The sequence below is a fragment of the Lissotriton vulgaris genome, chromosome 3_1 (genome assembly GCF_964263255.1).
Source record: "Lissotriton vulgaris chromosome 3_1, aLisVul1.2, whole genome shotgun sequence".
Lineage (NCBI taxonomy): Eukaryota > Metazoa > Chordata > Amphibia > Caudata > Salamandridae > Lissotriton > Lissotriton vulgaris.
Window position 1 is genome coordinate 540,745,906 of NC_141689.1, and position 12,959 is coordinate 540,758,864.

Below are 12,959 nucleotides of genomic sequence, written 5' to 3' on the forward strand. Positions count from 1 at the left end.
GCAACAGGGTCTCCAGTGTGTCGTAGTGTGCCCTGTCATAGCGCGCCAGAAGCGCTTGTGTGTTAGAAATGCGCCAGATGTTGGCTGCCTGTGCTGCTACCCTCTTCCCCGATGCCTCAAAGACCTTGGATTCTTTGTCTGGGGAGGAGCATCACCCGTAGTCTGAGAATTAGCCCTCTTCCGGGCATTCGAGACAACAAGAGAGTACAGAGGCAACTGTCATTTGATGTAGGTAGGATGAGTAGGCGCTGACTTGTATTTCTTCTCAATCCTAGGGTTTATCACCCTCGCCCTGGTAGGTTCTCAGCAGCATGCTTTAAAACACCTTTCAGCATAGGCAGAGTTTTAACAGTTTTTTCTGATACTGAGAAGGTATCAAAAAGGAAATCGACATCCACAGGGTCAGCATGGAGCTGTACGTTGTGATTGTTAGCTGCCCGCTCATTGAAAGCTGCCGAGTCTTCTGTAGGGGACGTTTTTGCAGAAAAAAGTTGAGGGTCTTGTCCTGATTGAGGATCCCCTGGGTCACCACCAGCTGCCCAGGGTTCGTTGGTATCCTCAGGGTCTGTATAGACAGGATAACTGTACTCATCCTCATCATCCCCCTCTCCAGGGTCCACATCCGAGTAATTGGGGGAAACATTATGAGTCTGTGGGGAAAGTGGTTCCACCAAGGCTGGAGTGAAAACAGAGTCCTTCTTTTTCTTGAGAGGGATCTTGTAAGACTCCATTGGGCGTTCTGGGGCGATTTTCCGCTTGTGGAGGGAAAGCTTGCCTGTTTCGGCATCGATGAAGTGTTCCTGATGCTTGTCCACTGAAGGTCGTCGAGGTCGCGGGCCGGGGACCACCGCTGACGACTTCGGCGCCGAGGAGACCTTTTCGGGCACGCTGGCGACTGCCTTAGGAGCGAAAGCCTTCGGCGCCGTCTTCGGCGGCAACATGAAATGGATGGGCGTGGACGCCTTAAGTGGTTTCTCCACCGGTTTCGTAGGCGGAGGATCCTTCGGACCGACTGACGCGGTCCCGTCCCTGATGCGCGGCAGGGAGTCCGTCACCTTCTTGGTGAACGCGGCGAATGGGCGCGCCGGTTCAATGGAATCCCTCGAGGTGACACCTGGAGTAGACTCTCGGGGCGCGGTGCCCTTGGCCATGTCCTGCTGACGTGGAGTCGCGAGAACCTTCGGCTCATCCAGCCGCTTCTTCGGGTCACCGACAGCCGCCTTCGGGTCGCTGAGGCTTTTACCGGCGTCGACCGTATTCGGCGCCGGCGCGCTCAGCTCGACCACCTTCACTTTAGTCTTCGGCGCGGTAGACTTCGTCTCGACGCCCTTGACTTGAGCCTACGGCTCGACAGCCACCTTCGGCTTCTTTGACGCCGAGGTCTCCGAGGCCTTGGAGCCGACCAAAGCGATGCGCACTTTCGGTTTCGAGGACGGCACCTGCACAGTATCTGGAGACGAGACTGTAGGTTTCGCTTTCGGTTTCGTTTTGCCAGGGAGTGGCTCGACAGCAATGTCCGTGGCCGAGCCCGAAGGCGGGGCCGTAGAACCCATAGTGAGATCTTGGGGAAGGCCCGAAGGCGATCCCTCGACCTGAGCCTCATAAATTGGCACTGCCCCAGAGTCAGTTTGAGGAAGCTCCCCATCCGAGCTATCCTCCATGGCCCTGAGGGCCCCGTCGTCGTCCCCTACCTCGTCGACGACTTCTTCGGCCTCGAACATCTCTGCATCCGCGTCGTAGTCGTAGTCTACGTCCGACGCGGGGTTACGATTCAGAAATGTCCTGGATAGATTCGTCCTCGACATCCCCTGCATCGAAGATGTCCACAGGCGCCGGTGCAGCATGCTGGGCCTCCTGGCACGCAGCTCGTCGAAGCTTAAGCGTCTTCTTGGACCTGAAGCGCGAACAAGACATACACTTGTCCTCATCGTGGTCCGGCGACAGACACTTGTTGCCCACCGGGTGGACGTCGATGTGGGGATACTTCGAGTTGCAGACGGGACATCTCGTGAATGGACTTCGTTCCATGATAAACGGTCGATAGGTCTGGAGCGTCGACTGGGCCTTCCGCGCCGAGAGCACGCGGGTGTAGAGAATCCGGCTCGGAACCGAGCTGGAAGAACTAAGACCGAACGCAAGACTATACCGACGTATTAGGCTAAAGACCTTTTGGTCTCAAGAAAGTTTTCTATTGATTCAGACAAGCGGGAATTCAAAGACATCCGAACCCAATGGCGGAAAAAAACAATCTGAGGATGGAGTCGATGCCCATGCACACTGTAGTCCAGGGGAGGAGCCACCTATCTCGTGATACTTCGAAGACTCTTCCAGGACAACAATGTGCAATCATCCGGACCCAACACTAGGCGGCCATCTATGCACAGATATGAATTTAGCAGCCCACATGCCTCGAACCCACAGATAACCACTGTTTTGTTAACATATTGAAATCACTCGAAAACACTGAAAAAAACCACCAGAATTTACCAAAAATAGAAACTGAAAACAGGAAAGCCTAATAATATGTTTGTACATGTTCTAACTTGCTAATATGAAGCAGTGGCAGCAGCAAACTGATTTTTTGTGCATTTCTAATATGGACCAGACCACTTTTCTGGTTCAGTATGGGAGGTTGGAGACACAGCTACCATTAGAACTTCTTTGAGCATATTTCAGTTGGCAATTTCCAATTAGTCCTTACTGAACCCTACCATTTTGTTGATGGTAGCGGAATGACAGTAAATCAGCTGGTAGTGCTTTTAAAGAGAAGGATGTTTTGGCTTTCTCCCGATTCCAGCTTGTGGAAGGTGATGACAACAACTTAGTCTTCACATTTCAGTGTGTCAGCATTGGAATACTCCTGCTTGGTGCAAGGCATCAATACCTGATGCGAGAGCCATCACTTTGCAAAGGCTGTTTACACTGTGCCAGAAAAATATATTTTAAAAGGAACCACTCCAAATCAATTTCTGAACTTCAGACAAACAAATGAACATCTCCTGTCAGGAAAAGGAGGATAAAGCTGTGACCCAAGTCATCCCACTTTGTTCCAGCTTTAAGTTCTTTTTGACCAAGGAAGGGAGTGCTCGGTGGAGAACTTGAAAAGCAGCTGAACTTCAGGGATGTTGTCTACATGCTAGCCAGCATCCCAGATGTGAGGGTATATTTCTTAGAGTCTGCACAACTTGCTACAGAAACTGTGGGTATCCCTAATCCCTAGAAGCATGCTTACCTGCTGAAGAGTGAAGCAGAGTGCCTGGACGTTCAGGAGGAAAGACCATGCACAAGGAGGATACTAACCAGGTTTCCAGCGTGCGGAGTACCCACACAAGTCGACTTTTATGAGATGCATAACCAGCATTGACCCGAACTGTGACGGTCACCCAGCCTCCAAGTGGCTCTTGTAGGTGAAGCATCGATAACCTGATTCAAGTGTTCTGTCCGGCATCCCTGCAGTGTGACCACTGCATCAGAATATTGTCTGACCAACAAACTTGTCACGGAGGACCTTCCCAAAAGCCTGGAGGCAGCAACTACTGAAGAAAGATAACCACTGCCAAAGCCTGTTATGCTGTTTGTTCTCAGCTGCTAGTTCTGAGAGATGAGGCCCCTGCCCATGATCCTGCGCCCACTGTCAAAAAGCTGCAACTCCAAAGAGCGCACCACTATTGTCCAAGTAGAGTTCTAGAAAACAGATGCCTAATTCTTCATAAATACTCTATACACTGGGGGCACTACAGGAGTTGTTGGGTCACTGTAGATTGTAGAAGGAATAGCCTACTTGTCTATTGCTTTACAGATGTGACTGTAGCTTAACCCCTATTACTGCTGTAATGTTAAAGTACTCTTATTTTTTATTACTAAGGCTGGTACTCGGCTGGACCGTGACTCACTATGCCAGTTTAACTGTTTAGGTTCTGAGTCCCTGTCCCCCACACTACCTCCTTGCGCAGACCTTGACTGTTCACCGTTGTTACACAGTTCAAGTGTGGAAAGAATGAATTTGTCCCCCTTTGCAAATACATAATAGGATGGACCCCAGGACACCATAGGCAAACAACCCCAACCTACACAACTGCAGCCCTTTCGTTCTTAGTAGCCACACTAACAGGGTCTGACACACAGTAATAGGACAAAACGTTTGAAACCGACAGAAATAGGAACAAAAATCATGTTTGCAATGTGCATTAAACTGCAAATGCTGTAACATTTCTTGTGGTTTTGGTTGTTCCTTAAACAGGATGTCCCAGTATTTCACCATACGTTAAGGCATGCTTTTACCAAATAAACATTTCTGTAGCCTTACATTTATTTCAATATCACGTGAACTAGGTGATAAAGAGGTTGTATAATACACCTTTACCTACCTTCAGCAATTGCTCCAAGAACCAGGATTCCAGATTCTTTTATTACCCATTCAGGATGAAACAGTAGTTCTTTCAAAAGTGGTAAAATATGAGGTAAAAGCTCATCTCTAAACACGTTGGCAAGGACATCCAATGCTGCAGCTGAGCATTTCCCTGTAAAAATAAAAGAACATCAAAAACTGCAAAAGGTATTCATGATCCTGAAGTTAAGGAGTGAGTATAAATGTGTTTCTCAATTTAACCTCCCTATAATAGTTAGCATCTGTGGAAATGGCTGTAGTTTCCATGCACCTAACACCAAGTGAAATGGCATCCACAGTAGAGGAGAATATGAGCAAACATCCAGCTATTTTGAGCTAAAAGCTACATTTAGTCTTCATTTCAAGCAGTTTTATTCAATTGTTCATGATTACCATAAGAACAGTATATGAAATGAAAGAAGAAATAAACAAAAACAATAAAGTAAACTACTGTTACAATTACGGTCAGTCAGATATTTCCCAACGAGGGATTCAATAAACATATCAAAGAGATACATTAATAAAAGGATCAAAGTCAAAATAGAGAGCTACTTTCAATGACATTGATTTTTCTCGTAAAAGCAGCTGCATAAAGCAGTTAGTTATACAATGAACAAAAGAGTGGTTTAATCAGGCTATACATATAAATCACCATAAAGTTAAACCAAATAACGTCAATAGTTAGTCTTAAGACCCCTTTAACATGTCTAATGTTAGCACGGGAGTTGGGAGGATTAGTAAGTGGTCAGGATCAGATTGTGCAGTGTAAGTGTTTAAATGATTAAGAATCGAGAATGTGTTTGAAATTACTAAGATTCTAGTATACGAGCAGGTGGCATAATAAGGGAGGTTTCTTCTTTCATAGGTAGACATTCAACTTGTGCCATACAGGATAGTCTTCACTGATAAAGTTTGGCTGCTAGAGTTATGAGTTACATGCAGTAAGCGTAGCCAATTCCACCAGGTATGCACAGAAATTTGACATGTAGAGTTTGTCACACAGAATAGTTTAGATACCCACGGTTAAGAAGAGACCCATTATCTGTTAGGAGATGATCTTCCTTGGAGTACAGTTAAGGTGGGTATGCAGCAACACCAAAACCGATGGTGGTCGGGTAGAATTAGTGTTTATTTTTTCTTCAAAACAGACTTTATTTTGTCAAGAGCCGTACATATCATATCGACATTTATATTGTTTAAACCAAACAAAATACGATTTGAAAAAGTCTGACAAATGATGAAGAAGTAGTGCCATGTCTACATTACATTCTCGGATGTCATCAGACCCCTGCCACCCAGACCAAATTATTATGAGCTTGTGCAACAATTGGACACTCCACTGCCCTACTGTATCAATACTTCTGTATCTATTGGTATAGAAGTAAGGAGCTCTATATGGAGATTGTGTTATTCCGCCATCTCTTCCATATTTTGGGGTATTTTCTGAGGGCATCTCCTCACTTCGAAAACAGGTGGGTCTAATCTTTTCCTCCAAACCTCCACCAGGGGAGATATGCCTTCCACGCCTTAGCCATATCACATTTCGCTAATGTGAGACCCAGGAATAGTAAGTGATGCTTATAGCTGTTGCCCCCTATATGCTCTGTGACATGTAGTAGGGCCAGTTTCGGTGAGATAGGAATGTCCCACCCGAGCACCTCCGAGAGACATGCCATAACCCTTCGCCAGAACCTTAGGAGTGCAGTACATTGCCAGATTTTGTGTATTAAAGTGCCCTCAGTAGTACCACATCGCAAGCATAATGGGGATTCCACCAGCCTGACCGTCCACAACCTGCACCTAGTGAAGTAACCGGATGAAGGTATTTAAATTGTATGAGGCAGGCATGAAGCAATGGCCGCACCACGTGGGGACGCCAGCAACTCGGCCCAGTCATCATCGTCCAGCTGAGTGTGTCTAAAGTGGTTAGGCTATTGGTAAAGAGTGTTCAATATATTCTAGTGATGTTAAGGTCCCCGAGATCACCCATAAAGACCTTTGCCTCAACAGAGTTAAATTCTGGTATATTCTCCAGGTATGCAATGTAGGGTGATTGAGCGTGGCGAAGCAGAAGATATTTAAACAACTGCGTGTGGGGCATGTTGAATTCTCTCTGGAGCTTCCAAAATTATTTCAATGTCTGACCCTGCAGGACCACCCTCAGTGTTGATATACCGATGTCTTTCCAGCCTCTAAAACCGGTCATTAACGATAGCTGGGGTAGAAGGCCGTTATACCACAAGGGAGCCTCTCTAGTCAGTCAGCCCTACCACGCAATCAGGCGCAGAGACTGCGTCCATGTCACAAATACCGTCCTTGTTGCCCACGGTAGAGCTCGAAGTGCCGACCCTGAGTACAGGTAAGTATGAAGTGTTATATCATCCATCAGCCAGCGCTCTACTGCGTATGCCGGGTCTCGTCTATCCCCGTACCACCGTCGTTAAGGACAAGGAGGTGAGATGCTGCGTGGTATGCCTGGATATCAGGGGTAGCCATTCCCCCACAATATGTGGTATGAAAGCAGGTTTGTGAAGTAGAATTCACCACCCAAACCAAGGCTGTGGTGTCAGTATATAGGAAAGCAAATGGGCTGATGTTCAGCCGACTCAGGAGCGCAAAGAGGTAGGGCCAGCTAAGCGTGTCTAAAGCTTAATCCATGTGTGCGAGCTGAGGAGCTGCAGGGCCATCTAGATGGTCCACTTCAGCAATGGCGTTGGTGGTACGATGGATATTAGGTCTCGTAGCATGAAGCCTGCCTGATCGAGGTGTACTAGGTCAGTTATATACGACAAGATGTGGTTTGCAATGGCTTTAGGAAGTAATTTAGCCTCCACGTTTAGTAGGGATATAGGGCAGTATGACTTATGATATTCCGGAGGTCTGCCCGGTTTTAAGTATACAACTACCTCTGCATGTCTGCGGGAGATTACTCATATCTACAGCAGCATTGATCACTGCAAGGTAGTGGTCCCTGAGTTGGGACAGATATATTTTGTAAAGCTCGCTTGGGAAACCATTAGTACCTGGTGCTTTACCCGAGCATACGTCTGTTGATGCAACCTGAAGTTCTTCGGTTATTAGTGGAGTGTCTAGCTCCTCTCTGACCGCGTCAGAAAGAGCTCGTGGGGCAAGTCATCTAGGAAATGATGAATATTGACTTCGGTAATATTGCCCTGGGGCATATAATTTGGCAAAGTATTCTGTCAAGCTCGCTGCAATTTGAGCTGGGTAAGATAGTATCCTACCTTCTGGGCCACAGACATCGGGGATGGTATGCGTGTGTAATGCCTGCTGACAGACGATGCAGTAATGCACTTGATTTATCTCCCAATTGATATATTCTTCTATTGGTGGCAAGCCACGCCAATCTGGCCTCATCCAGCAATACTCAGGCGTACAGTTGCTGTGGGAGGAGCAATTGACGGCATGCCATGGTCCCGTTCTCTCCCCTAATCTTCCGTTCTAGATCTAGAAGTTGAGCCTCGATTTGAATAAACTTTGGCCAACGCTTTTTACACTGTGCTGTACAGAAGGAAATATCTCCTCCCCGTAGTGTTGGCTTCATAGCTACCCATGGCTTCCCATGAGGACTCTGGCGATTCCACTGCCCCGGCATTATATGCAAAATAGTCTGATAGCTTGATACATATGCAATCTATATTGGATATCATGCAGGTGCCATGTCGAAAGTCGCGACCGTTATGAGGGGCGCTCAGGGCCTATCCACAGCCCAAGCACCACAAGGGAGTGATCTGAAAGGTCCCTGGGCAATATCTCCGCTGTCATTATTCTGTGGAGGACACAAATGCGTAGTCCAAGCAGGAGAACGAGTCATGAATGTTTGAGTAGTATGTGAATTCTTGGTCAGTCGGGTGAAATCTCCTCCAGGTGTCTACCCATCCCTTGTACCAAGGTCTGCAATCATGATTCTCGAGTTGCTGTTGGTTTCCAAGCCATGCGCCAACTGTTATGTGTTAGGCATAATACACAATCCCAGTCTCCCCAGACCACAGTCAGTAAATAGTTAATCTCCACTCAGACAGTCATCAGATGCTCCACAAAGGTCCAGGCAAGGGGTGGGGGGGCTTACACACTACTAAGAATAATTTGTTCCACCATATAATGTGCCTGACACTATTGTGTACCTCCCATGGGGATCTAGCCATGACTTGGCATAGGCAAATGGGACTCTGTAATGGATTAAAATCGTTACCCCACGAGAACCCCTAGTAAACCCAGAGTGAAAGATCTGAGCATATCCAAAGCGGGAGAGACCTGGTACTTTAGTGCCTAACAAATACGTTTCCTGAAGCAGAAGGGCATCTGCTTTGTACCGCTTGGCCTGGCAGAGGATGACAAATTGTTTAATCTTGTCCTGAATGCCCCTCACCTTCCAGATAACTATGCGGAGCACCCCTTTGGGCTTCGGTTGTGACTGGAGACATGTAATCAGGTGGGTCGTGTGTGTGTGGTTTGACTCATGTATGGCGTCATCAAATGGGGTACTGTAGAGATGATCGAGAAGCATGGCACTAGGAACAACAAGAAACTGCCCATGAAACCCACTCCATCTCCCCCATCCCCAATACCTCATTACAAATGAAGTACCTGCCGTAGATCGATGGAAGCCCCACCCCCAAAAGGGGGGCGGATGCTACCCCCTGCCAAAGGATCCCCAATAAACTATTTATACATGAGAATGTCCCTTCAGTTGAGAGATATTTATGGAAGGGAGTTGCCCATTTGTTCTGTGCCGCTTTCAGCGTTGCATCAGTTTCTTTCTGTAGCCCCACGATAGTTGGTTATGAGATGATAAAGCTTACCTCCACATGGCGATCTCCAAAATGTAGGCCTGCAGCCTAGTCAGTAGGCCGCCGGCCTAACCCGCCAGCCGATCCGCCTAGCTCCCATGGCATTGTTGCAAAATTGGTTAGCACATAAATAAATCAAAATCAAAATCACCGAAGCTAAATTTCATGAGTGATGTTATTTATTCACATCCTCGGTCAAAAACGTATTATGCATTCTTTGTAGAAAAAGCGTATTAATGCCCAAAGGGAGGCGTGGGTGAGAAGGAAAGGGGGTAAGTGCTTGGTGAGGGTTTAAAGTGATAGATAGAAGTCACATGTGGTCACATCAGTACATTTTCAGGGTTGATATCACATGAGCACGCTGTTGTTGCCATAGAGCACTTTTAAACATATATGTCCTATCCCATTAGTGCAAAACAGTCAAGAATGTTCTGTTATGTTCAAGTAGGTCAGGTGAAAGGTAAGTCGACGTTTCGACCCCTGGTGGTGTAGGTCCACTTGCACCTTACTGCGAGGTCTTCATCAGGACTGGTGAGGTAACGGAGTCAAGGGAGCTGGGGAGGGCACCTATAAGCAAAAACATTAAGTGAGCTGACGGAAAAGGCTACTCCTGGTGCCATAGCACTCATCTGATCCTCAGCCGCCAGGCCGCTTCAACCTATCGGCAGCAAAGGGTATCCTGTGCCGCAGTCAACGGTGTCCTAGGCACTCCCACAGGCCGAGTGCAGTCCTGGGATTACTTGTAGGGACTTGAGGATATATTTGTGCCAATTCTGCAGGATTCTAGACTTTTTAATGCGGGGACACTTGAGCTCACCCAAGTCGTGTCCTCCAAGTTGGACCGTTATGCCACGCCCCCATGAGTTGATAATTTTGAGGGTTTCTTTGATATACTTTGCAACCTCTAGCCATTGACTTTGTTGAAAATGGCCTGCATATAACATACCCCTGGATTCATGACAATTATAACATTTATCTGTTGGAAAGTTGCCCAGCTTGAACATTCTCAACCATTATAGAGATTGCCATGGAGAAGATGGAAGATGTCTGCTAAGAGAACTCTAGTGAGGCAGAAAGTATGATCCTCATTTATCCTGCCATTATATGGGGCAAGATGAAGCATCAATGCCTAGAGCCCACTAATGTAGCAACAGAGACAGCGACACCTGAAAACTGGCGAGAGGTACAGGCCTGGAGGGTCACTGAAAGTGACCGCTCTACGATTCCGTCACAGCTGGTCAACGGGTCTGCACACCGCCCTGTGCACTACTAATCCTGGTGCCTGCCATCCGGCGCTTGAGGGAGGCACAGCTGGGTGACGGCCCTGCTGAGGACTTCAGGTGAAGAGGGACGGTGATTGGCCAAAACCAGTACTGTTGTGAAGCTAGGCTAGCCTTGGCGGCAGCTATCGGAGGGCCGCCTGCAGTACTTGCTCGTATGTGGGACGGGCGCAGTGGGAACCATGTGGCTGGCGCCCTCTGTGCCTGGGAGGCCACTGGAGACATCAAAGGCTTGCAGAACGGCTATGAGACCGGAACACACCAAGGGCTGCTGTTACAAAAAGCGACACCTTTGGCGCCACACGACTCTACCTATTGAAAATCGCACACAGGAGAGGAAGGCATTCGTCTCACCTCAACATTTCTGCCAGCCAGCCACATCTGGACACATCGGCATTGGACCAGCCCAGGAGCCCACGTTGGTGGGCAAGAGCCACGCAGGACTTTTGGCGCCATCTCTGTGCCTGTCTGCTTGTCGGCGGAGGCATACCCCAGGTGCCCAGCGGCGCAGCAGAGGCCCACATCAACACAGCCTGCACTCTATGGAGATTCGCTGGTAAGTTATTGTCCCCTGCAGTTTGGCAGTTTTCACAGCTAAGTGAGTCTCGGGGACTGCACTGCTATACACCATTGATTACACATCGTCTGTGTAACCTTGGGGACAGTGTGTGCTTTGTGGAAGGCCTACTGCACATCACTAGATAATGGATATACAAATACGGAACAGTCTGCAACCCACCCAGAGTCCTGCTCAGATCTCCGTTTTGTTTGGCAGTCGTGGGGAAAGGATCTTTAGTGATGTCCTTGGACACAATTCATCAGAAAGAAGACATAGCCTAGCTCACTATGGGACCAGTACGATTGGTGAAGTGAGGCAGAATACTCCAGGCTCCCTGCTGCTCCCCAGTCCGGCGTCTTGCCCTCACTTTTTGCCTTCTGGATGCTTGTGGTTTTCAGCACCACAGCCATTGGGAAACGGGCACTATGGCTTATAGAGACTGTGGGGAAATGGGGCCAGCGGGGCACGGGGGAGGCCAGCCACCCTATCTGCCTAACTCTGTTTGACGCAGCCCTTGTAATGCACTTCACGTACATGGCATTAATGAGGCAGCCTTGTATGAACTGCACCAACACTTGGTAATTATCAAGCACCAGCCTACACCCTACGAGGGGCAAACCCTACTTCCGCTCCTCGCTCAGACCTCCACAACCCCCGCCTTCATCAGGCAGCGACACACCGGACACATATGGGACCACCTTGGGGTCGCCTACTCCTGCATGTCATAACTGGGGAACCCACAACAATATTTACTGCCTGCCACCATGGTGAGATAAAAATCAGTAAAAACTCAGTCGCGCCTACCCTCACCTCCCTAATGTGAGAGAAGGAACTCACCCCTTCCTCAACCTCAAAACCCTGCTACCAAACTTGATGCAATCCTACAGGCCATTGAATCATGCACATCAGTTGAATGCAAAAACAACAATTGATGGACGTAATGTTGCACAATGGCAAAACATTCACCCCCAGTCACAGATCTGGGTTTAATCCATCGTTATTTTGTTCACCACCCCACCCCAGTTCAGACATGGCTATATGCAAATCAGTCTTGACCCTGTACCTCATGGGAACTATCCAGCCCGAACTTCCAAGCCATGTCTTCCTTGGACCGGAATCAAGCATCCTAGGACCAGTTTCTGGCCATCAGCCATCATCAGCCAGGATAACTTGATTCCAGTGGCATGGAGAGCATGGGACTCACGTCTGAGCATACCCATCCCACTCGAGGTGACAAATGCATAAACAATTGATGGACGGAATGTTGCACAATGGCAAAACATTCACCCCCAGTCACAGATCTGGGTTTAATCCATCGTTATTTTGCTCACCACACCACCCCAGTTCAGACATGGCTATATGCAAATCAGTCTTGACCATGTGCCTCATGGGAACAGTCCTGCCAGAACTGCCAAGCCATGTCTTCCCTGGATGGGAATCAAGCATCTGAACTGGGGGTGGTGTGGCCCAATCACTTTCACCCCACTTCTCTATGTAAAGTATGCACCAAGTTCCCATCGGCAGGCACTCCAGCAATCCCCAGCCCTATCATTGCGCAACTACTTCATTACAAAGATAGGAATGCCCTATTGACGGTGGTGAGGCACGCAGCCACCCCCCATGAAAATGAGAATCACAGGATTTCTCTATTCCCAAATTATAACCTGCAGATCCAGCATAAATTATTTTCTGGCTGTGAAACGTCAATTGCGAGACCTAAATGTTCTATACTCCCTACTCTTTGCTACTAAACTTAAAGTCTTGCCTGCTCAGCAGGCCCACTTTTTCAATGAACCTGAATCGGCTTAGGACTGAGTGGACTCGCATTTCAGAGGGAGCAAACGACCTTCATCCACATTCAGAGCATCACTTTCCAGAAGGCATAGGCGCAGCTGCAGCTGTTAGCATAGTAGGTTTGGAGG

At 48.0% G+C, this 12,959-nt stretch overlaps 1 protein-coding gene across 1 annotated transcript in view; it reads right to left on the reverse strand.

The window, feature by feature from the left end:
• Positions 1 to 12,959, reverse strand: part of TNPO1 (transportin 1) — a 1,561,564-nt gene that overhangs the window by 737,089 nt on the left and 811,516 nt on the right. The window contains exon 11 of the mRNA XM_086960799.1: positions 4,368 to 4,520. Coding sequence (XP_086816925.1) covers positions 4,368 to 4,520 — 153 coding nt within the window. The remainder of the gene's footprint in view (positions 1 to 4,367; positions 4,521 to 12,959) is intronic.